This window comes from Amia ocellicauda, chromosome 15 (assembly GCF_036373705.1).
Source record: "Amia ocellicauda isolate fAmiCal2 chromosome 15, fAmiCal2.hap1, whole genome shotgun sequence".
NCBI lineage: Eukaryota > Metazoa > Chordata > Actinopteri > Amiiformes > Amiidae > Amia > Amia ocellicauda.
In genome coordinates this window covers 16,361,352-16,385,021 of record NC_089864.1, presented here as the reverse complement: position 1 = coordinate 16,385,021, position 23,670 = coordinate 16,361,352, and the positions used below count along the sequence as shown (strand labels likewise).

The window sequence follows — 23,670 nt, the reverse complement described above, 5'->3', positions numbered from 1 at the left end:
AAGAATGCTTTCAGCACCTTGTTGAATCAATGCCACGTAGAATTAAGGCAGTTCTGAAGGCGAAAGGGGGTCAAACACAGTATTAGTATGGTGTTCCTAATAATCCTTTAGGTGAGTGTATAACCTATTGGACGTTTGCACATGTCATGGTAACAAGAACATTATGGTCACAATGTAAGCATATCTGATGCCATGCGCATGAATCACTTTGATGAGATCATGGCATCAATTTGGTTGATAACACCAAAGTCACTGGTGATCCAGAGCAATCTTCAGAGAACTCAACAATTCCTACAATCTCATGCCATTCAGTGAATGGTTATCAGTTGATGAAAGTATGATCCCCTATTATGGGTGTCATGGGTACCATGGGTACCATGATGATTTAAACTCTGGAGTCTTGCCTGTATGACTGGGTATATGTACCACATGGAACCATATGCTGGATCCCACACTCTCCTTCCACAGACTGGACTGGGTCAAGGACCCAGTGTAGTTCTAGGTCTCACTGAATCAGCTGAGGTACTTCAAAGATACAAATTCACACATGACAACTTCACTTCTTAAAGAGATGACTAGACATGGAAATGGAAGCTCTGGGGCAGTAAGAACAAATTGTTTGTTTGACATCCCTTTAAGTACTTTTAAGAAGACACCCAGAGGATCGTCAGAAGATTTGACTGAAAGAGAGAAACTGCTTGTCAGGTGGAAAGACAACAGTGTTGTCTCAGTGACAACAAATTTAGAAGACAGATATCCTTTGTTTCATGTGCAGTAAACAAAATAGCATATAAACATCAAGGGCATTATGTTGTAACAGAAAATTCTAGAGCTAAAAAAATGTATTTTTTGGTGCACTGACATGAAGAATGTCTCTGTGACAGGTTACGTAAAGAGGTCATCAGCTGTGAATTTTGATCACAAAATACTTTCTTGCTTTTTGTATTTTCCTGATTGACTATGTTAAGATGTTGCTCATGTTTTCCATGACGTTAATTTCAAAATGGAAATAATATTTTGTAATACATTGAAATCTCAAATATATAGCTTATTTGTTTGTTTGCACTGTACATGGTACTGACACTGTTTGTTCCCACCAGTCACAATTGTGACCGACAATAAGACATACTTTTTTACAAACTTCTCACTTTACAAAACAAAAACTCATTTAGATTATATGAAAGGGTGACCTATGGAATATAAATTGCAGTTACATGTCAGGGACAAAATTGGGAACAGATGGGTTAATAGGAGACTCTTCTGAGAATAGACTTGCAGAACAGGTGGTTCCTGCATTTTATTGCAGGATTTGTTTTTACATATTGCCATGTTCACTAAAGACTGTGTCTTCATTTTAACCAATCTAGTGGCTTACATTATCATTTCAAATGAATTTCCTTCCTGTTTGTTAAGCTAAAGTTTGCAGGGTCATCATAGTAGACTTGGTTGTAGATCTTTAGCCACAGAGACTTCAACTGGAAAAGTTTAATAGAAAAAGCTCCTGTTTTCAGACAAACATATCTACCTTTTAATGCTGAGATGAGCATTCTGTCTTATCAGGTATTGTTTTTTACAGTAGTGATGCTGATGGAGTCCACTGTTTATCTGCAGCCTTTGCCAGATATCAACGATCAAGGCTTCATCCGTGATTATGTTGCTGTTCATAACTATTATCGATCCAAGGTGGAACCACGTGCAAGTGACATGATGGATATGGTAAGGTACTTTAAAATACTGAATTGGTGATTGAGGGAATGATGCCATGTCTGAGAAATGCACAAATGCTGGTACAATTTATGGTCTTGTCTTTAAAAGGAAACTGCCTATCTTCTTTAAGGATGTGGAAACAAATTAGAAAACTGTGGCAGTAAACTCAATCTTTGTGGCTGTGTCCGCATTCATTTTCATGTTTGATATTATCAAAAATGGCAAAAGACAGACTAACTGAAGGGAATATAATTTATAGTATTTAGCTTTTGCTTCAAAAGGTAATGGTAGGTGATGTTTAACATGTCTTTTTATACTATTAATAGTTGTACAAAAACTAGAATGCCACTAGGTAGGCTATTTGTTTCTAGTTTGAGGTAAAACAGATATTTAGAACTAACCTGATAATATAACAAGAGAATAAAACAGTTTTTAAAGACAGCACTTTCAGATAAAATGTATGCTGTTGAATAAGGTAGCCAACGTATGAATGCAATACACTTGTAAACTTAATTTATACATTTAGATAGGTGTTCTGTTTAATGATTGACTTATCAATGTTATCAATTGCAGCTGTTTAATAAAATACATACTGCTGTCTATTGATTACCAACCTGTGTTCACAATACAGAGCATGTAGGCTAAATAAATTAAACAATCTATGTGCTTTTGTTCCACATTTTACAGAAGTTACCATTTCCATTTATTTCCAATACTGTTCCAGGAGTCAATGAACATATTCTTCTAAGTTTTATTTTTAGAGATACATGTCTCCACTTTAAGAAAAAGCCATTTGACATTTCACATTCTACATTCAATTAGGAGATGACATTATTTATTTATCTGGTGATATGTCTCTAGTATATGATATCCAATTTAGACACTCAGTTTCCCCTTTTTGAAACAATTAGGGCCTAATTTTTCCTTGCTGATAATTATTTTTAAAATGAGACAAAATAAAGTTACAATCAATCATAGTCAGGTCAAGAGCTCAAAGACGGTACGGACTGAGCCTTAAATTAACATGTAACATTGTGTAATTCTTTTATTACTTTCAAAATCATTTCCACTTCCCTGAACATAATGTTAACATCGTAACAGAAATCATTGTATTATTTTGTTTAAGCTTTAAACATGAGAATCTGATACATTAAAAGTCTTTGATATCAGAGAATTATGATGATGATTTTAATTTTTTAATTATTATTTTCATTTAGTCTTGGGATGCGGATTTGGCAAAAATAGCTAGTAAATGGGTGAAGCATTGCCATTTTAAATACAACCCTGACTTGATAAATTCTGGGAATGCCCACCCCACTTTTTCTACTGTTGGTGAGAACATGTGGGTTGGAGGACCACCTCACAGCTTCAGTGTAGCCCGTGCAATAAAGTCATGGTATGATGAAGTTAAACACTATGATTACAGAACCAATGTTTGCACCAAGATATGCGGACACTATACTCAGGTAAGTTTTGAGTTTGACCTTCATTAATAGATTGATAAGAGAAATGCATATCAGAGGTCTCTCCATGTTTTATGATGGTGGAATAAAACCTAATTATCACCTTGAAATTACCAGGGCTTTGAAAATGTATCATTAGGTTAGTATGCAATCCTGGTTATCTGAAAGAGCAAATAGCTCCCAACTACAGCTATGGCTGGACGAAATGGGAGGAATGAAATTGAAAAACAAAGCTGCTAATAGGCCTCTGTGTGCGGTCAGGCAGATCCCCCCCCCCTCTGCATTTGCTCATGTAGAGCACGCAGACAGCACATCCTCTTCTGCAGTAGCCACATTACCTACAGTACGAGCAACCTTGCAAGTATGGGAGCCATTTTTTCTTCCAGATAACCTTTCAAGTTTCCTTTCTTTCAACTCAAAAATAGCTCCCAAAGGTACTATTAGATACTATGTACCCAAGCTGTTGTGAAGAATTCTTCACTTGAAAGATAGTAATAAACAATTATATCAGCACATAATCTTAGCCAAAGTAATTATTAATGTATGTAGCATATTGATGTATTTATTACTGTTCTGCTTGCATCTCTATTCATGCATAAAGCTCTAAGCACATTAAAGCTGTACATAAATTATGTGGCTACCAAACTTTAGCCAGCCCAAAACTAAATACCTTTCTGGTCACAAACACTGTCAGGTTTGAATTGTTGCTTGCATGAAGTTAAATCTTACACAAATTAAACATATTTACTGAGTTGACTAAAAAGATCAATAAATATGTATGCATATATCAGGAAACAAAAAAAGGAAAACTTATGCAGGAGCTTCCTATATGGATTGTCATTGCAATATACTCTTTCTCTAGGTTGTCTGGGCAAAGAGTTACAAGGTCGGCTGTGCAGTTCAAACCTGCCCCAATGGAATTACTGGCTTCTCAGATACTGCTTCTGTAATGTTTGTTTGTAACTATGGTCCTGCGTAAGTACTATCTAAATATTAAACATAAGACAATGCTATCAACACAGTGGGTTTATAAAAGTCTATGCAGAACTATTGAGATATTCATTTAAATGGAGGTTGAATTCAAACTGAATCTTACTCAAGTTCTGATTCTATATTCTCTTAAATCCCCTTATGTAGTAAATAATTAAAAAGGGTCTGTGTCATCATAGTAACACTTTAACATGAAGTGTGATGATGATAATGACAATTATTATATTGTATATGGTATTCTTGATGAGTTTTAATATGTGGTACATTCTAGAGTTGAGATTAGTATTTGTCATTTGAGTGAAGCGTGTGTTTTCTTTTACCAGTGGGGTCTATGATGGAGAACAACCATACACAGAAGGAAGTAATGGTAATTACTATTTTAATCTCATAATGTAATTACAAATCTGGGTTGCTTTACACTTTAAGCAACACAATGATACTGCAGTCAGCTGCACTGTTAGCATGAAGCAGTTCAGAATACTGATATTTATATTTCTGGTTGTTTCTCAGTGAAGTATTCACCCTCCTGCAAAGTTTCCATATCTTGTTGCCATCTGAGTTTGCAACAATGATGAAACTTTCAAATAGTGCAGAATCTGAATATAGTCCTATCAACACTTTACTGATAAAGCAAAATAATGTAAATAAGTGAGCTTTTCCAAGAAGATTGGATGATTCTCAATTGTATAAGTATTCAACCCCATTACTGCGGCCACCCTAAATCAGTTCATATATATGATATATATCTGTGACGCATAAAGTATCTTGGTGGTCATAAAGTACATTAAGCATAATTATTAAAACTAACTTTTAATGCTGAGATGAGCATCCTGTCTTATCAGGTATTGTTTTTTACAGTAGTGATGCTGATGGATTCCACTGTTTATCTGCGGCCTTTGCCAGATATCAACGATCAAGGCTTCATCCATGATTATGTTGCTGTTCATAACAATTATCGATCCAAGGTGGAACCACGTGCAAGTGACATGATGGATATGGTAAGGTACTTTAAAATACTGAATTGGTGATTGAGGGAATGATGCCATGCCTGAGAAATGCACAAATGCTGGTACAATTTATTATCTTGTCTTTAAAAGGAAACTGCCTATCTTCTTTAAGGATGTGGAAACAAATTAGAAAACTGTGGCAGTAAACTAGAACTGTGTGGCTGTGCCTGCATTAGTTTTCACTTTTGATATTATCAAAAATGACAAAAGAAAAACTAACTGAGGGAATATAATTTATAATATTTAGCTTTTGCGTCAAAAGGTAATGGTAGGTGATGTTTAACATGTCTTTTTATACTATTAATAGTTGTACAAAAACTAGAATGCCACTAGGTAGGCTATTTTTTCCAGTTTGAGGTAAAACAGACATTTAGAACTAACCTGATAATACAACAAGAGAATAAAACAGTTTTTAAAGACAGCACTTTCAGATAAAATGTATGCTGTTGAATAAGGTAGCCGACGTATGAATGCAATACACTTGTAAACTTAATTTATACATTTAGATATGTGTTCTGTTGAATGATTGACTTATCAATGTTATCAATTGCAGCTGTTTAATAAAATACATACTACTGTCTATTGATTACCAACCTGTGTTCACAATACAGAGCATGTAGGCTAAATACATTAAACAATCTATGTGCTTTTGTTCCACATTTTACAGAAGTTACCATTCCCATTTATTTCCAATACGGTTCCAGGAGTCAATGAACATATTCTTCAGATGAATAATGTCTGCCATGTACAACAGAACGTCTAAGTTTTATTTTTACAGTTACATGTCTCCACTTTAAGAAAAAGCCATTTGACATTTCACATTCTACATTTCAATTAGGAGATGACATTATTTATTCATCTGGTGATATGTCTCTAGTATATGATATCCAATTTAGACACTCAGTTTCCTCTTTTTGAAACAATTACGGCCTAATTTTTCCTTGCTGATAATTATTTTTTAAATGAGACAAAATAAAGTTACAATCAATCATAGTCAGGTCAAGAGCTCAAAGACGGTGCGGACTGAGCCTTAAATTAACATGTAACATTGTGTAATTATTTTTGGACTTGCCTGACCATATTTGACATTAGGTCCCCTAATTATAATTCCAAGTACTTTCAAAATAATTTCCATTTCCCTGAAAATAATGTTAACATCGTAACAGAAATCATTGTATTGTTTTGTTTAAGCTTTAGACATGAGAATCTGATATATTAAAAGTCTTTGATATCAGTGAATTATGATGATGATTTTAATTTTTTAATTATTATTTTCATTTAGTCTTGGGATGAGGATTTGGCAAAAACAGCTAGTAAATGGGTGAAGCTTTGCAGTTTCAGTCACAACCCTGACTTGAAACAGCCTGGGAAGGCCCACCCCACTTTTTCTACTGTCGGTGAGAACATCTGGGTTGAAGAACGACCTCACACCTTCAGTGTAGCCCGTGCAATAAAGTTATGGTATGATGAAGTTACACACTATGATTACAGAACTAACATTTGCACCAAAGTATGCGGACACTATACTCAGGTACGTTTTCTGTTTGACCTTCATGAATAGATTGATAAGAGAAATGCATATCAGAGGTTTCTCCAGGCTTTAAGATGGTGGAATAAAACCTAATAGGCACCTTACCAGGGTTTTGAATATGTATATGTATCATTAGGTTAGTATAGATAACCTTTCAAGTTTCCTTTCCTAAAGCTGTACATAAATAATGTGACTACCACACTTAGCCAGCCCAAAACTAAATATCTTTCTGATCACAAGCACTGTCAAGTTTGAATTGTTGCTTGCATGAAGTTAAAGCTTACACAAATGAAACATATTTACTGAGTTGACTAAAAAGATCAATAAATATGTATGCATATATCAGGAAACAAAAAAAGGAAAACTTATGCTGGATCTTCCTATATGGATTGTCATTGCAATATACTCTTTCTCTAGGTTGTCTGGGCAAAGAGTTACAAGGTCGGCTGTGCAGTTCAAACCTGCCCCAATGGAATTACTGGCTTCTCAGATACTGCTTCTGTAATGTTTGTTTGTAACTATGGTCCTGCGTAAGTACTATCTAAATATTAAACATAAGACAATGCTATCAACACAGTGGGTTTATAAAAGTCTATGCAGAACTATTGAGATATTCATTTAAATGGAGGTTGAATTCAAACTGAATCTTACTCAAGTTCTGATTCTATATTCTCTTAAATCCCCTTATGTAGTAAATAATTAAAAAGGGTCTGTGTCATCATAGTAACACTTTAACATGAAGTGTGATGTGTATGTGGTATTCTTGATGAGTTTAATATGTGGTACATTCTAGAGTTGAGATTAATATTTGTCTTTTGAGTGAATTGTGCGTTTTCTTTTACCAGTGGGAACTATAAAGGACAGCAACCATACACAGAAGGAAGTAATGGTAATTACTATTTTAATCTCATAATGTAATTACAAATCTGGGTTGCTTTACACTTTAAGCAACACAATGATACTGCAGTCAGCTGCACTGTTAGCATGAAGCAGTTCAGAATACTGATATTTATATTTCTGGTTGTTTCTCAGTGAAGTATTCACCCTCCTGCAAAGTTTCCATATCTTGTTGCCATCTGAGTTTGCAACAATGATGAAACTTTCAAATAGTGCAGAATCTGAATATAGTCCTATCAACACTTTACTGATAAAGCAAAATAATGTAAATAAGTGAGCTTTTCCAAGAAGATTGGATGATTCTCAATTGTATAAGTATTCAACCCCATTACTGCGGCCACCCTAAATCAGTTCATATATATGATATACACTCACCTAAAGGATTATTAGGAACACCATACTAAAACTGTGTTTGACCCCCTTTCGGCTTCAGAACTGCCTTAATTCTACGTGGCATTGATTCAACAAGGTGCTGAAAGCATTCTTTAGAAATGTTGGCCCATATTGATAGCATAGCATCTTGCAGTTGATGGAGATTTGTGGGATGCACATCCAGGGCACGAAGCTCCCGTTCCACCACATCCCAAAGATGCTCTATTGGGTTGAGATCTGGTGACCGTGGGGGCCAGTTTAGTACAGTGAACTCATTGTCATGTTCAAGAAACCAATTTAAAATGATTGGACCTTTGTGACATGGTGCATTATCCTGCTGGAAGTAGCCATCAGAGGATGGGTACATGGTGGTCATAAAGGGATGGACATGGTCAGAAACAATGCTCAGGTAGGCCATGGCATTTAAACGATGCCCAATTGGCACTACGGGGCCTAAAGTGTGCCAAGAAAACATCCCCCACACCATTACACCACCACCACCAGCCTGCACAGTGGTAACAAGGCATGATGGATCCATGTTCTCATTCTGTTTACGCCAAATTCTGACTCTACCATCTGAATGTCTCAACAGAAATCGAGACTCATCAGACCAGGCCACATTTTTCCAGTCTTCAACTGTCCAATTTTGGTGAGCTTGTGCAAATTGTAGCCTCTTTTTCCTATTTGTAGTGGAGATGAGTGGTACCCGGTGGGGTCTTCTGCTGTTGTAGCCCATCCGCCTCAAGGTTGTACGTGTTGTGGCTTCACAAATGCTTTGCTGCATACCTCGGTTGTAACGAGTGGTTATTTCAGTCAAAGTTGCTCTTCTATCAGCTTGAATCAGTCGGCCCATTCTCCTCTGACCTCTAGCATCAACAAGGCATTTTCGCCCACAGGACTGCCGCATACTGGATGTTTTTCCCTTTTCACACCATTCTTTGTAAACCCTAGAAATGGTTGTGCATGAAAATCCCAGTAACTGAGCAGATTGTGAAATACTCAGACCGGCCCGTCTGGCACCAACAACCATGCCACGCTCAAAATTGCTTAAATCACCTTTCTTTCCCATTCAGACTTTCAGTTTGGAGTTCAGGAGATTGTCTTGACCAGGACCACATCCCTAAATGTATTGAAGCAACTGCCATGTGATTGGTTGGTTAGATAATTGCATTAATGAGTTAAGGTGTTCCTAATAATCCTTTAGGTGAGTGTATATCTGTGACGCATAAAGTATCTTGGTAGTCATAAAGTATGTTAAGCATAATTATTAGTTCTTCCTTGTTTTCCACATATTTGTGTTTTTCAGGTTAAACAGCATAGTAATACAGTAGAAAATCAAGTCATAATATTTGATTAAACAATAATTTAGCCAATCAATTGCAGGCTAGGTCATCTTTTTTGTTCTATATTTTGATGCATTTTTAACAGTCTACTATTACATCATAAGAAATCCCACAAATGATTTGATCCCACCTGATCAGAAATATTGATTAGCTGCTCACTTGGCAGAGGGAATAGTACAAAGCTAGTGGTATTATTACTTGGCTGCATAAAGTAATTAAATACCAGTGCTTTCAATATTTACCCAAGTAATATACAAACTATTTTACACATTTATTTCAGTTTATAGTTTGCTATATTAGTCTATAATATAGTGTATGAAAAGCTATTGCCCCTTATAGGTATCTTGCCCCTTACAGTTCCTTCCATATAACCATGTTATATTTTTAACATTAAGGATTTGTTCTATTGAAAAAGCAAGATTGCTAAAAGTTATTACAAATGGTTTAATAATGAATACTTGTTTCCTTTTTTCTGGTAACTAAAGTTGAGGTTAATTAAAAATAATGATTCTAAATGTCATAATGCATTGCAGATGTGCTTTTATATATCTCTATTAACAGTGATGTTCTCTTTGTTTCAGTTACCTCTTCTGCTTCATACAACTACTTCTGCATTGCTCAACAAAATAGTTAGTCAGTCATCTTAGTTTAGGTTATAAGTCAAGTTTTGAAAACTTTGGAGACAGATCAATCGTATAAATGGCTTTGTGGCCCTTTTGGGAATAATTCAAACTTCTCTACTTCATTTTCAGTTTGAGTGTAGTTCTGGGACAGAGACTATTTTGCAAGCACCACTGCCAATATAATCTTGGAAGTACATGTATTGTAAGAAATCCAATCCATGTTTCCTAATTTTGATGAATTTGACCATAGGACTTAGAAGTGAATTCACAAGATCAAGAATGTAGTTTAGAGTATGTGGAAGTCACTAAATCATAGTGTATATGGTATATGGTTTTCAGAAAGTCAGAAGTAATTATCACCCGAACTGGCTTGTTTATCTACACAGAACTAATAATTCAGTAACTAATCAGAATTGACTATTGTACAGTACTGGGATAAATACATTACACCTTTCTGAACAATCTATGGTATAACACTTTACAGTAACTCCCATGTTAGTGTAATTATAGTAACTGTCAACTCTACTGCCTGTAAGTTACTATACATGTTACAGATTTTTTACACTGGAGATCAACAACACACTCTTCAGTTTAAACATTTGATTGCCTAATGGGTGTGTTGTTTATGATAATTTTAAGTGATATTTGTACTTTAATTTATTAATTTAAGTTGCACATTTTGTAAACTTGTCCCTCATCCTCCTTACTCCCTTGTTAAAATTACACATCACGTAGTTGTAGGAAACAAGTTACCTACAAGTCATAATACTGTGGTCCCTGTTTTTGTAAAATCATTTAATAAACTGTCTGTATAAGTTAAATATGACTGCTATTCCCGCTTTTCTATATTGTTTCTCCAAGCAACTCTGACACACTCTTAAACATTTGCACCATTTAGAGCATGTGGGCTCCACACTTAATACTGTGACAAAATAGCTTGTTGCATGACCAGGGAAAAAATAAATACAAATACAGATTTTAGCTTTAAGACTTTAGCTTCAGAAGATTGTTTTGCTTTTAGTGCATGTAATTTGTATTATTTAGAAATTATGTATCAATTTAATGTAATGCCTTCTATGTGTATTCCACCAAACATATTGGTATTTACACATACATGGGAAAACCTTCACATAAAATGCACATGAAAGTAATACATTTTTTAGAAATTGACATTTTATCAGAAGAAACATTTTTACTATTGCAGTCAAGGTAACTTCAAATCTAGTTCCACAAAGCAGCATGGGTGGGTACACTGGAAAAATATCAATCATATACAATCGTATTGTAGGCAGGTCGAGAGTACAAAGCTGGGCAAGTCTTCTTCGAACTTTAGAACCCATTTCTTGGCATAGGTTCCTGGGCCTAAACTGTACCTTTTAAAACAAAACTGTAAAATGTGCCTGAAAATACATAAAAAAAAGTTTATGCTAAACAATTTTTTTCTTAGGACCATCGCTATGTATGGAAGTCTGTAGTCGACTGTATAAGAACTAACATTTTAGGTCCAGTAGACCGTGCCTTTTGGGAAGGGCAGACCAGAGAAAGATGCTACTACTAATAAATCACAATTTGAATAAAACATGTACATTGGAAAACAAGTTGCCTAAATCAGTTCTGTAAAGTCATTTGATAACATTACAAACAAAATTCCAGGGAAAGAGACAGGTTTATCAGATTATATGGTTTATAAAGTTAACCTTTTTGTAAAAACTCCACTAATTAATGTTACAAAGTATAATGGAGATGTCAAGCTCATTTAACAAAATGAAAATACTGCTGTGTTACCAGTGCAAAAAGGATCCAGTTAGATACCACTTAACATTGGCATTGGTTCTGTGGTGCTGGGTGGAATTTCCTTTCATTCTCATTGAGCAATAGAAATCACTTACGATTCATCAAAGATTCACCAGGGAGAACAGGGTATCCTTATTACAACTATGCACTTATTATGTTCTACTTTAAGAGATGTGGTGCCCCCACCCGCCTCTCTTGTTTCTATATTTTCAACACTATTGTCTTGTATTCCACATTTCCTACAATCCCAGACATGTATCTGAAGCAGAAGGATAAATTAAGTAATTATTTTGATTGGTTACATCATTTCAGTTCTTTAGTGACTACACTTATGTTGAAATATCAATCTGCAGACTTAAACTGGATTGTTAAAAGTAATGTGTAACATGTAAACATCCCAAACCACCCAATGGTATTTTCAAATGTGCATTTTCAAATAAAACCATAAAGCATTAAAAACAGAGCTTCCACACTAAAATGAACACTTAATTTAACACTTGTGTTAAGATTTAGAATTCTAACAATGATATGGAAAAGGTCCTCAAATATAACAAAGTAAATCTGAAATGCATAAGAAGACCCATACATTTGATAGTTGCTCAGGTGTGGAATTCATTTTATCTTGTCATCTGTTTAATTACAAATACATTTAAACTGTGGCAGCACCAGGACGATGGCCGTAGAAACACTGTCCTCTCGCCGCTGATGAGCACCGGGCTGGACCTCAGTCGTCCTGGTCATCACATAAATACATCTGTACATGATTCCTATACATGTCCCAGTATTTGAACCTCTGCGAATGACAAACATTTGTATTATATTTAGTAACATTGTGCTGCTTATTACCAAGTGCAAAATCTGATGACATGCCCCAAAAAGGGGGATTACCTAAAATAAATTATTTTAGCACTATTCTTTCAATCTAAAAACATAATGAAAGTACAGTGCAGATCAGTCCTTAATTATACAGTTTCTTAACATTAAAACAAACTCAGGTTCATGGTAAGGAGTTTTCATGCGTTCAATGTCCACATAGATGACCACTTTGACAACAATTATACTGGCGTTCAATGTAACTGAAATATTACATTTAAATGAAGGCACATTAAATGTGTTTTACCTGCTAAAGTCAATGGATCCAGCTGGGTCAGTATTGAATTGAGCATCTTCTCGGTCTGTGCTAAGCGTTGTTCAAGTTCATTCAGTTGATTTCCAGCTAAGATTAGAATAGATAAGGAATTGCAGTTCAGTACAAAACATTCAATTCATTTCATTTCCTTGGCTATATACCCATGCCAGTGAATACTGAAGCAGACAACCCGTTATAAGAATATAAGGAATTAAATCCACGGCCCTTTTTTCGCCCCTTTAGAGCACTTATCCTTGTCAAGTTTTGATTTAATCTGTATTTTGCAGAACAAACAAGACAGAAACAGTGTTCTGTTAGTACAACTGCAGAACATAGGTTTGTAATTGTCATTTAAAATGCCGTTAATAAAAGGTTTCTATAACAGAGTTAATTTAAAAACTACCAGGATCTGCTGGGAAGATGTAAGGACCATGGTGGACAGCAGAGAAGAACATAAAATGTCTCCAACAGGAAAGAAACCAAAGATGATGATGTCGCAGCTAAGACAGTCGTAGTTTCAAAATATTAACAGTTCTGCGCGGATCTGCGCTGCTCCACCAATAGCATCGGAGGGATTCTGCAGATCTGCGCAGAACTGCGGAAATCTGCGCTACAAGAACCAAATATATAGACGTAAACGCGTAGAATGACCAAACTCATATTTATTGTATACATTTTTTTTTCTTATTTTGATGTATGCTCTTTAAAAAATAAAAAATAAAATCGTTAAAAGAATGTAAGTCATTTATCACAAGTTGTCCAACAGGGGGCAGACAAATTCACACATAATAACCATGCTTTGCTTTCGAAATGGTTCTTGGCAAGTGTTATTAGGTATTGTAAGCCCTAAAGAGTCATTTGTACACCATATAAAAATGGAAAGTGGTACTTGGGTTATGGGGAAAACAGCAAGGTCAGTCTCAAACCCTCACTCAATACAAGTCACAATACACACCAAATCACAGGAAAACCACCCCACACTTCAAAAGAGCACACCACTCACTCATAAGGCAACCAATACACCAAGCGATACAAAATAACAACCCAAGGAAGCAATATAAAGAAACACCACTACCCTACACTCACCCAACACCCCAGGTGTAAATGAAGCACCATTTCCACACACCTAATGCCTAGTTAAAATAGGCAATTACTGAACAAACCTATTCCTATAATAAATAATAATCTAAAATACAATAGCTTTAAGATAGTTAAGCCATACAAGGCTCCCGAGCTGCTTGACACATCAGTCTCTAATGGGGGGGGGGGGTCATTACAGTACTTCATTTCACCCCCCACCCACATCACATCAATATAATATAAAAACGTTGCTCTTTTCACCATTGACTCATGCCCGTCATGCTTGGTTTGTCTGTTAAGTGAATGCATGGCCATGTTAAGTGTTGCCATAAGTGTGCTAACATTTGCAAAACATGCGGCTTTTTCTCTACGGAAACGAAATGTGAGATTTCACGAATAACGCAGCGGGAGCAGGAAGAGGTTCGAGCTCACAGGGTTCATTTTAACCAGTATGTTTCTGTGCAGAGCATGCAGTTGAACCCACTGTGATTTAATTTTGCAGAGTGGGTGGTTCCTTTTCTTTATTGCAGGATTTTGTTTTCACACCCTGTCATGCTCACCACTAAGGACTGCGTGTTCTTTCTAACCCATCTAGACGCTTAAGTCAAGTCACACTCATTTCCTTCCCGTTTGGAGCAAGCTAACGTTTGCAGGGTCATCGTAGCAGATGTGTTTGGGCATCTTAAGACTTAAACCAAATCATTCTACTGTGCTAAAACTTTAATATTTCCAGACTATTCAAATAGTAATGCTGAGATGGGCAGCTTGTCTTATCAGGTATTGTTTTTTACAGTAGTGATGCTGATGGAGTCCACTGTTTATCTGCAATCTTTGCCAGATATCAACGATCAAGGCTTCATCAGTGATTCTGTTGCTGTTCATAACGAGTATCGATCCAAGGTGGAACCATGTGCAAGTGACATGAAGGAAATGGTAAGGTACTTTAAAATACTGATTGAGGAAATGATGCCGTGCCCGAGAAAGGCTTGCTGGTACAATTTATGATCTTGTCTTTAAACGGAAACTTCTTATTTAAGGGTGTGGAGCCAAACTAGAAAACTGTGGTAGTAAATGATATCTTTGTGGCTTTGCCCGCATTCGTTTGATAGTATCACATATGCCAACAATATTTAGCTTTTGCTGCAAAATTTAATGTCAGGTAATTTTTAACATATTTGTCTTTGTATTATATTAAGAGTTGTACAAAAAGTAGAATGCCACTAATAGGCATTGAGAAAACAAAATACACATTATTTTTCCTTCTAGATTCAGAGGTTAAACAGACTAATTCAAAACTAACCTGATATAATAAAATAATAATTTGAGAATAAAACAGTTTTTAAAGATAGCACTTTCAGATAAAGTGTATGGTATGCATTAAGGTTGCCAACGTATGAATGCAGTACAATTGTAAACTTCATATATCCAGTTAGGTCCATAAATATTTGGACAGTGACACAATTGTCATCATTTTGGCTCTGTACGCCACCACAATGGATTTGAGCGGAAACAATCAGTATGTGTAGACTTTAATCTTTAATTTGAGGGTAGTTACATCCAAACTGGCTGAACGGTGTAGGAATTACACACATTTTTACATTTGGTCCCCCCAATTTTAGGGTCTCAAAAGTAATTGGACAAACTAACATAATCATGAATTAAATTGTGAGTATTAATACTTGGTTGCAGACACTTTGCAGTCAATGACTGCCTGAAGTCTGGAACCCATAGACATCACCAGATGCTGGGTTTCTTCCCTGGTGATGCTCTGCCAGGCCTGTCCTGGAGCTGTCTTTAGTTCCTGCTTGTTCTTGAGGCGTTTTGCCTTTAGCAAGTGAAATGCTGCTCAATTGGATTCAGGTCAGGTGATCTTGGCCATTGCAGAATATTCCACTTCTTCGCCTTAAAAAGTCTTGGGTTGCTTTCTGAGTATGCTTCGGGTCATTGTCCACCTGCACTGTGATGCGCCGTCCAATGAGTTTTGAAGCAGTTGGCTGAATGTGAGCAGATAATATCGCCCTAAACACTTCAGAATTCATCCTGCTGCTTTTGTCAGAGCCAAAATGATGACAATTGTATCACTGTCCAAATATTTATGGACCTAACTGTACATTTAGATATGTGTTTTATTGAATGATGGAACAACAGTTGCTGCTGTTTTTCAAAATCCATACTGCAGTCTATTGATTACCAGCCTGTGTTCACAATACAGAGTATGTAGGCTAAATAAATTAAACAAACAATCATATATGTGCTTTTAACCACATTTTACCGTTCCAATTTATTTCCAATACTGTTCCAGGAGTCAGTAAACATATTCTTCAGATGACTCTAACGTCTGCCACATACAACAGAACATCTTAAGTTCTATTTTTACCGTACAATGTCTCCACATGTACGTTCTGTTATTACTTGAGATCACGTCACTGTTGACTCACAGTGAGACAATATTGAGGAAGTGGTTTCAATGTTGAAATTAATACTGCAGTTGAGATAACATTGTGAATGCATTAGAAAAAGTGGCATAAAGCAGGATGGGTGGGTACACTAAGAAAAGGCCATTTGACATTTTACTTTCTACATTCAATTAGGAGATGACATTGTTTATCTTTTCCTCTGGTGATTTGTCTCTAGCATATGATATATCAGATTTATGAAACAATTACATTTTCCTTGCTGATAGTGAGGCTTTTTATAATGAGACAAAAGAAAGATACAATCAATCATAGTCAGGTCAGGAGTTCAAAGATGGTGTGGACTGAGACTTAAATTAACATTTCACATTGTATAATTTTTTTTTGACTTGCGTGACAAAATTTGAAATTAAGATTTCTTTTTGAGCAATACCAGGTCTCCTAATTGACTATTAATCCCAGTATTTTCAAAATAATTTCCATTTCCCTTCATCTGGCAAGTTCCGACCAGAGATGACTTTACACTTGGCATTTACTTGCCAGCAATTGTTGTAATCTCCATGATCAGATTTTGAATATTGATGGCAATTGTGTGACAATTATATGGTGATTATTGCTGGGTAGCACTGTTGCAAGCAGGCCAGATCACTGCATTATACTGGTAAATGCAAGTTTGACAAGTGTGAACCCCTCCGTAGAATGAATGATCTGCTGATGAGTAACTGCTTTCTTAATCCAAGGAGTCAGCATGATCTTGAGTTTTAGACTTAAATACAGCAGACACATCTAATTAATATATGTCAGGCAGATTGTAGTCGTTTTCATAGTGCTTTAAAAACACATTAACAGCCATTTGATAACAAACCCTTCAGCATGGCAAGATAAGTGTGAAGCAGTGGCCCTTTGGTTTCCTTTTTCACTTATGTCTGCATCCACTCATTCATTGAATTGCTTCCTTTTCGGTCAATATTGCTTTAAAGCACAGTTTTAAGCATAACATATTTCATTAGGATTAAATCAGGATCTCAGTGTTATCCTTTTATCCTTATTCTATTTTAATAAAAGTTCTGTTTTGGGATTTTTGTGGTGTGGATCATCTGGGTGTAGTTTCCTTCAGTGAATACAAAAGGTGACTTCCCACTCACCCCAATTTTCCATGCTAATGGGAGCATTTAGCAATAACAAGGAAATCTGAAATTTAAAGCAAGGACTATTTAACACTAAACTCAATTTGCGTGTTCCAAATATCATAAATATAAATGATAATGATTATATGTGATTTATATGGGTTTAAAACACAGTCCTTGCATGTAATCCACTTTATTTGGATTAAATTTTGAATTATCTACTATCACAGCAATTGCTATGAGCAGGTCATTTTTTGTAAATCATGAAATCAATAAAAATGTTTTGATTTTGTCAATTACAGTTTATTTATTTTGAGGAAAGTGTGGGTTATCTTATTGTGGGAAGCATGATATTGTATTCAGGTTGAATCTGATTGAGGTTAGAATATTGTTTTATAATAAACCAGTGGGGAATCGTTTTTCTGCTCTATCAGGTAAACCTTAAAATCCAAAAGACTATGTAATAATTCACACCTGACCACTTAAGAAGTGAACATAACATCTTCACAGAAAAATGTCAATGTATTGTTTTATTTAAGCTTTAGACATGAGAACCTGCTACAAAGAGCAATGCACTTTGTATTGCTCTTATATTTTGTAAGTCACCCTGGACAAGGGCATCTGCTAATAAATGAATAATAATAATACATTAAAAGTCTTTGATATATATAGTGAATTATGATGATGATGATTATTATTTTTTTATTATTATTTTAATTTAGTCTTGGGATAACGATCTGGCTAAAACAGCTAGTAAATGGGCGAAGCATTGCAGTTTTAGTCACAACCCTGACTTGAAACAGCCTGGGAAGGCCCACCCCACTTTTTCTACTGTTGGTGAGAACATCTGGGTTGGAGGACCACCTCACAGCTTCAGTGTAGCCCGTGCAATAAAGTTGTGGTATGATGAAGTTACATACTATGATTACACAACCAACGCATGCACCAAAATATGCGGACACTATACTCAGGTAAGTTTTGTGTTTGACCTTCATGAATAGATTAATAAGAGAAATGCATATCAGAGGTTTCTCCAGGCTTTAAGATGGTGGACTAAAACCTAATAGGCACCTTGAAATTACCAGGGTTTTGAATAGGTTTTGAATAATCTATTAACATGTCTATTTTTGAAAAAAAGGAGCCCTAACCGAACAGAAATGGTTAACTGATTGGAGACCCTTACAACTTAACTGGAGTACAAGCTTAAATGGGAGAAGAGCCTCTCTGCTATAGATGCGTATATAATGCCCTGGGCCACGCAAGGCACAAACACTGATGTACAAATACATTCTGGTCACAAGCACTGTCAATTTTGTTTTATTGCTTGCATGAAGTAAAAGCTTACACACCTGAAACATATTTACTGAGTTGACTAAAAAGATCAATAAATATGTATGCATATATCAGGAAACAAAAAGCATGTTTTAAGAATCATTAAGGAAAACTTATGCAGGAGCTTCCTATATGGATTGTCATTGCAATATACTCTTTCTCTAGGTTGTCTGGGCAAAGAGTTACAAGGTCGGCTGTGCAGTTCAAACCTGCCCCAATGGAATTACTGGCTTCTCAGATACTGCTTCTGCAATATATGTTTGTGACTATGGCCCTGCGTAAGTACTATTTAAATATTAAACATAAGACAATGCTATCAGCACAGTGGGTTTATAAAAGTCTATGCAGAACTATTGAGATATTCATTTAAATGGAGATTGAATTCAAACTGAGTTCTGATTCTATATACTCTGAAATCCCCTTATGTAGTAAATAATTAAAAAGGGTCTGTTTCATCATACTAACACTTTAACATGAAGTGTGATGATGATAATGACAAATACTGTATATGGTATTCTTAAGTTTAATATGTGGTACATTATAGAGTTGAGACTAATATTTGACTTTTGAGTGAAGCATGCATTTTCTTTTACCAGTGGGAACTATAAAGGACAGCAACCATACACAGAAGGAAGTAATTGCTGTAAGTTAATCAAGCATGTTATTGTACTATTAGTGTGTTTTAAACTTTATTCATTAATTTAAATATTATCCTTCCAGATATTATCCTTCCAGTGAAAAACAATGATGCAGTCCGTCAACGATTTCCAGCAGACTTCTCAATTCTTTTGCAAGGCACTATATACACTCACCTAAAGGATTATTAGGAACACCTGTTCAATTTCTCATTAATGCAATTATCTAACCAACCAATCACATGGCAGTTGCTTCAATGCATTTAGGGGTGTGGTCCTGGTCAAGACAATCTCCTGAACTCCAAACTGAATGTCTGAATGGGAAAGAAAGGTGATTTAAGCAATTTTGAGCGTGGCATGGTTGTTGGTGCCAGACGGGCCGGTCTGAGTATTTCACAATCTGCTCAGTTACTGGGATTTTCACGCACAACCATTTCTAGGGTTTACAAAGAATGATGTGAAAAGGGAAAAACATCCAGTATGCGGCAGTCCTGTGGGCGAAAATGCCTTGTTGATGCTAGAGGTCAGAGGAGAATGGGCCGACTGATGGTGGTGGTGGTGTAATGGTGTGGGGGATGTTTTCTTGGCACACTTTAGGCCCCTTAGTGCCAATTGGGCATCGTTTAAATGCCACGGCCTACCTGAGCATTGTTTCTGACCATGTCCATCCCTTTATGAGCACCATGTACCCATCCTCTGATGGCTACTTCCAGCAGGATAATGCACCATGTCACAAAGGTCGAATCATTTCAAATTGGTTTCTTGAACATGACAATGAGTTCACTGTACTAAACTGGCCCCCACAGTCACCAGATCTCAACCCAATAGAGCATCTTTGGGATGTGGTGGAACGGGAGCTTCGTGCCCTGGATGTGCATCCCACAAATCTCCATCAACTGCAAGATGCTATCCTATCAATATGGGCCAACATTTCTAAAGAATGCTTTCAGCACCTTGTTGAATCAATGCCACGTAGAATTAAGGCAGTTCTGAAGGCGAAAGGGGGTCAAACACAGTATTAGTATGGTGTTCCTAATAATCCTTTAGGTGAGTGTATATATACACAGTGGCTTGCAAAAGTATTGACTCCCCCTGCAAAGATTCCACATATTGTTACAATCTGAGTTTGCAATCAACTTTAAAATTGTGCAGATTTTGAATATAAAGTCCTATCTACTCCATACTGATTAATCTAAATAATGTAAATATGTGAGATTTTCTAAGAAAATGTGACGATTCTCATTGCTGCGGCCACCCCTAAATCAGTTCATATATATGATATACACTACCGTTCAGAAGTTTGGGGTCACTTAGAAATGTCCTTGTTTTCCATGAAAACATACATGAAATGAGTTTGAAATGATAAACTTTTATTAGCAAACACAACGTGCCATTGGATCACAGGACTGATGGTTGCTGATAATGGGCCTCTGTACGCCTATGTAGATATTCCATTACAAATCAGCCATTTCCAGCTACAATAGTCATTTACAACATTAACTATTTCTGATCAATTTGATGTTTTTTTAATGGACACAAAAATTGCTTTTCTTTCGAAAACAATTACATTTCTAAGTGACCCCAAACTTTTGAATGGTAGTGTATATCTGTGATGAATCTAGGTCTTCTTGGTGGTCATAAAGTACTTAAAGCACAATTATTAATTCTTCCTTGTTTTCCACATATTTGTGTTTCAGTTTACACGGGATAGTAATACAGTAGAAAATAAACAAAACATAGTCGTTTTAATTAAATAATATGTATAAAGTTGCCTTTAAATGGAAAAACTTTATCATTTAAATCAGCCAATCGACTGCAGGCTAGGTCATTTTTTTTGTTCTTTATTTTGCTGCATTTGTCCTTTTTAATAGTCTATTACATCATCACAAATCCCACATAAATGATTTGATCCCACCTGATCAGAAATATTGATTAGCTGCAGAGGGAATAGTACTAAGCTAGTGGTATTATTACTTGGCTGCATAAAGTAATTAAGAACCAGTGCTTTCAATATTTACCCAAGTAATATACATATTTATTTATTTCAGTTCATAGTTTATTCCTTTCATATAACCAAGTTATATTTTTAACATTAAGGATTTGTTCTATTGAAAAAGCAAGAGACATTGTTCTTAAGGTATACAAAAATGTTTAATATTGAATACTTTTTCATTTCCTGGCAACTTAAATTGAGGTTAACTGAAAATAATGTTTGTATATGTCATATAGTAAACTAAGATAAGTGCTTTTATATATACCTACTAACCATGTAATTCTCTGTTTCAGTTACCTCTTCTGCTTCATGCAACTCCTTCTGCATTGCTGTCTTAATCACAAGGCCTGTATCTGTTATTGTGATTTTTGCAGCAGCATATGGACTTCAAATGTTTTATCCAAACATGTTTATATATGAGTAAGCTTTACTATATTTAGCCTAGAGAGGAAACTGTCTCATTCGATTATACATTTAAGAGTATATAGTGAAGCAATAATCATGATTGAGATCAGAAACAGTGATGAACTTAACCAAAAAAACTAAAGTACACTTTAGTACACTCTGGACAATTGTGCCTGTATATCACTGTATTCATCACCGTAAGATAGAGTCTGATGATTTCACAGTACATTACTGTAAATTGCCCTATTTCCAATCTTGGGTAAGGAGCAGTAATATTAAATCACATAGAGATCCAGTTTGCACATATAGCTGGTTGGTATCAAAACAAAATATTGTACTGCAATAATTACTGGTTTCTAGTAATCTTAGCAATTTTAGTTTAGGTTATAATTGCATAAACCAAGTTTGAAAACTTTGGAGACATAGCTATTGTAGAAAGCTCTGTGGCCATTTTTGGAATTATTCAGACTGCTTTACTAGTTTTAAGTTTTTTGTTTTTTTTTTTCAGTTTGGGTGTAGTTCTGGGACAGAGACTGTTTTGCAAGCACCACTGCCAATGTAATCTTGGAAGTACATGTCTTATAACAATTCCAATCCATGTTTCCTAATTTGGGTGCATTTGCCCAAAGGACTTGGAATGTAGAATGTAGTTCACAGTATGTGGAAGTCACTAAATCATGTAATACTTGTTTTCAGAGTCACAGTCTACACAGAACTAATAATTCAGTAACTCTTACCAGAATTGACTGTAATGTACAGTACTGGGATAAATACTGTAGATTGTTCAGAAAAATGTGTAATGTATCACACTTGACAGTAACTCCCATGTTAGTGTAATAATTATAATAACTCCCTGGCAACTCTACTGCCTGTAAATTACTATACATGTTACAGATTTTGTTACACTGGAGATTAATGCCACTCTTTACTTTAAATACATTTGAGTTAGCCTAATTGGTTTGTTGTGTATGATGATAAGAAATACACTTTGTACTTATTAAAATTAATAATCTTATTTTTCCTTACTCCTTTGTTAAAATTACACATCACTTAGTTGTAGAACACACATGTAACGTTATGAAAACAAGTTAACTATAAGTCATAATGCTGTGGTCCCTGCTGTTGTAAAATTATTGAATAGTAATAAACTGGCTTTTGTATATGGTTTCTCCAAGCATACCTTACACACACTACATGAACTGGACACAAATTGTTAAATACTTGCACCATTTAGAGCATGTGGGCTACACACTTAATACTGTGACACAATAGCTTGTTGTATGAACAGGAAAAAATAAATACAAATACAGATATTAGCTTTAAGACTTTAGCTTCAGAAGATTTTGCTTTTAGTGCATGTCGTTTGTATTATTTAGAGATTACGTATCAATTTAATGCCTTTATATGCTTCTCCAACAAAAATATTGGTACTTATACATACAAGGAAAAAAATGCACATGAAAGTAAAACATTTCTTAGAAATTTACATTTTATCAGAGGAAACATCTTTACTATTGCAGTCAAGGTAACTTCAAATCTAGTTCCACAAAGCAGCATGGGTGGGTACACTGGAAAAATATCACAATCATATACAATCGTATTGTAGGCAGGTCGAAAAAAACAAAAGCTGGGCAGAGGCAAGTCTCCTTAGAAGCATCGAACTTCAGAAACCATTTCTTGGCATAGGTTCCTGGGCCTAAACTGTACCTTTTAAAACAAAACTATGAAATGTGGCTTAAAATACATGGAAAAAGAGAGCAGGAGGAAAAAAAGTTTATGCCAAAGAATATTTTTGTTCTTTGTGACCAATCACTATGTATGGGAGTCT

At 35.5% G+C, this 23,670-nt stretch overlaps 3 protein-coding genes and 1 long non-coding RNA gene across 4 annotated transcripts; 3 read left to right on the top strand and 1 right to left on the bottom strand.

Moving 5' to 3' along the window:
- Nucleotides 1-1,470: 1,470 nt before the first annotated feature.
- LOC136771428 (glioma pathogenesis-related protein 1) lies at nt 1,471-4,149 on the top strand. Its single transcript, XM_066723744.1, has 3 exons — nt 1,471-1,716; nt 2,925-3,173; nt 4,033-4,149. Exons 1-3 carry the CDS (start codon nt 1,540-1,542, stop codon nt 4,147-4,149), a joined length of 543 nt encoding a protein of 180 aa, XP_066579841.1. The 5' UTR covers nt 1,471-1,539.
- An 874-nt stretch (nt 4,150-5,023) lies between these two features.
- Nucleotides 5,024-10,731, top strand: LOC136771427 (glioma pathogenesis-related protein 1-like). The gene is made up of 5 exons (XM_066723743.1): nt 5,024-5,158; nt 6,450-6,698; nt 7,116-7,228; nt 7,544-7,587; nt 9,892-10,731. Exons 1-5 carry the CDS (start codon nt 5,024-5,026, stop codon nt 9,942-9,944), a joined length of 594 nt encoding a protein of 197 aa, XP_066579840.1. The 3' UTR covers nt 9,945-10,731.
- Nucleotides 10,732-12,326: 1,595 nt separating this feature from the next.
- LOC136771478 (uncharacterized) lies at nt 12,327-13,348 on the bottom strand. Its single transcript, XR_010822324.1, has 3 exons — nt 13,260-13,348; nt 12,848-12,943; nt 12,327-12,520 (listed from the first exon to the last, which is right to left on the bottom strand). It is a non-coding gene; the product is annotated as an uncharacterized LOC136771478 (long non-coding RNA).
- A 1,061-nt stretch (nt 13,349-14,409) lies between these two features.
- On the top strand, nt 14,410-23,002 carry glipr1a (GLI pathogenesis-related 1a). Its single transcript, XM_066723546.1, has 5 exons — nt 14,410-14,869; nt 18,200-18,448; nt 18,975-19,087; nt 19,406-19,452; nt 21,731-23,002. Exons 1-5 carry the CDS (start codon nt 14,693-14,695, stop codon nt 21,859-21,861), a joined length of 717 nt encoding a protein of 238 aa, XP_066579643.1. The 5' UTR covers nt 14,410-14,692; the 3' UTR covers nt 21,862-23,002.
- The last annotated feature ends 668 nt before the right edge of the window (nt 23,003-23,670 follow it).

Excerpts from the sequence above, each read along its gene's own strand:
- LOC136771428 (XM_066723744.1), top strand. The coding sequence starts at position 1,540 with ATGAGCATTCTGTCTTATCAGGTATTGTTTTTTACAGTAGTGATGCTG. Across the intron at positions 1,717-2,924 it reads CAAGTGACATGATGGATATG|TCTTGGGATGCGGATTTGGC; the intron begins GTAAGGTACTTT and ends ATTTTCATTTAG. Across the intron at positions 3,174-4,032 it reads TATGCGGACACTATACTCAG|GTTGTCTGGGCAAAGAGTTA; the intron begins GTAAGTTTTGAG and ends CTCTTTCTCTAG.
- LOC136771427 (XM_066723743.1), top strand. The coding sequence starts at position 5,024 with ATGCTGATGGATTCCACTGTTTATCTGCGGCCTTTGCCAGATATCAAC. Across the intron at positions 7,229-7,543 it reads GTTTGTAACTATGGTCCTGC|TGGGAACTATAAAGGACAGC; the intron begins GTAAGTACTATC and ends TTCTTTTACCAG. Across the intron at positions 7,588-9,891 it reads ATACACAGAAGGAAGTAATG|TTACCTCTTCTGCTTCATAC; the intron begins GTAATTACTATT and ends TCTTTGTTTCAG.
- glipr1a (XM_066723546.1), top strand. The coding sequence starts at position 14,693 with ATGGGCAGCTTGTCTTATCAGGTATTGTTTTTTACAGTAGTGATGCTG. Across the intron at positions 14,870-18,199 it reads CAAGTGACATGAAGGAAATG|TCTTGGGATAACGATCTGGC; the intron begins GTAAGGTACTTT and ends ATTTTAATTTAG. Across the intron at positions 19,453-21,730 it reads CACAGAAGGAAGTAATTGCT|TTACCTCTTCTGCTTCATGC; the intron begins GTAAGTTAATCA and ends TCTCTGTTTCAG.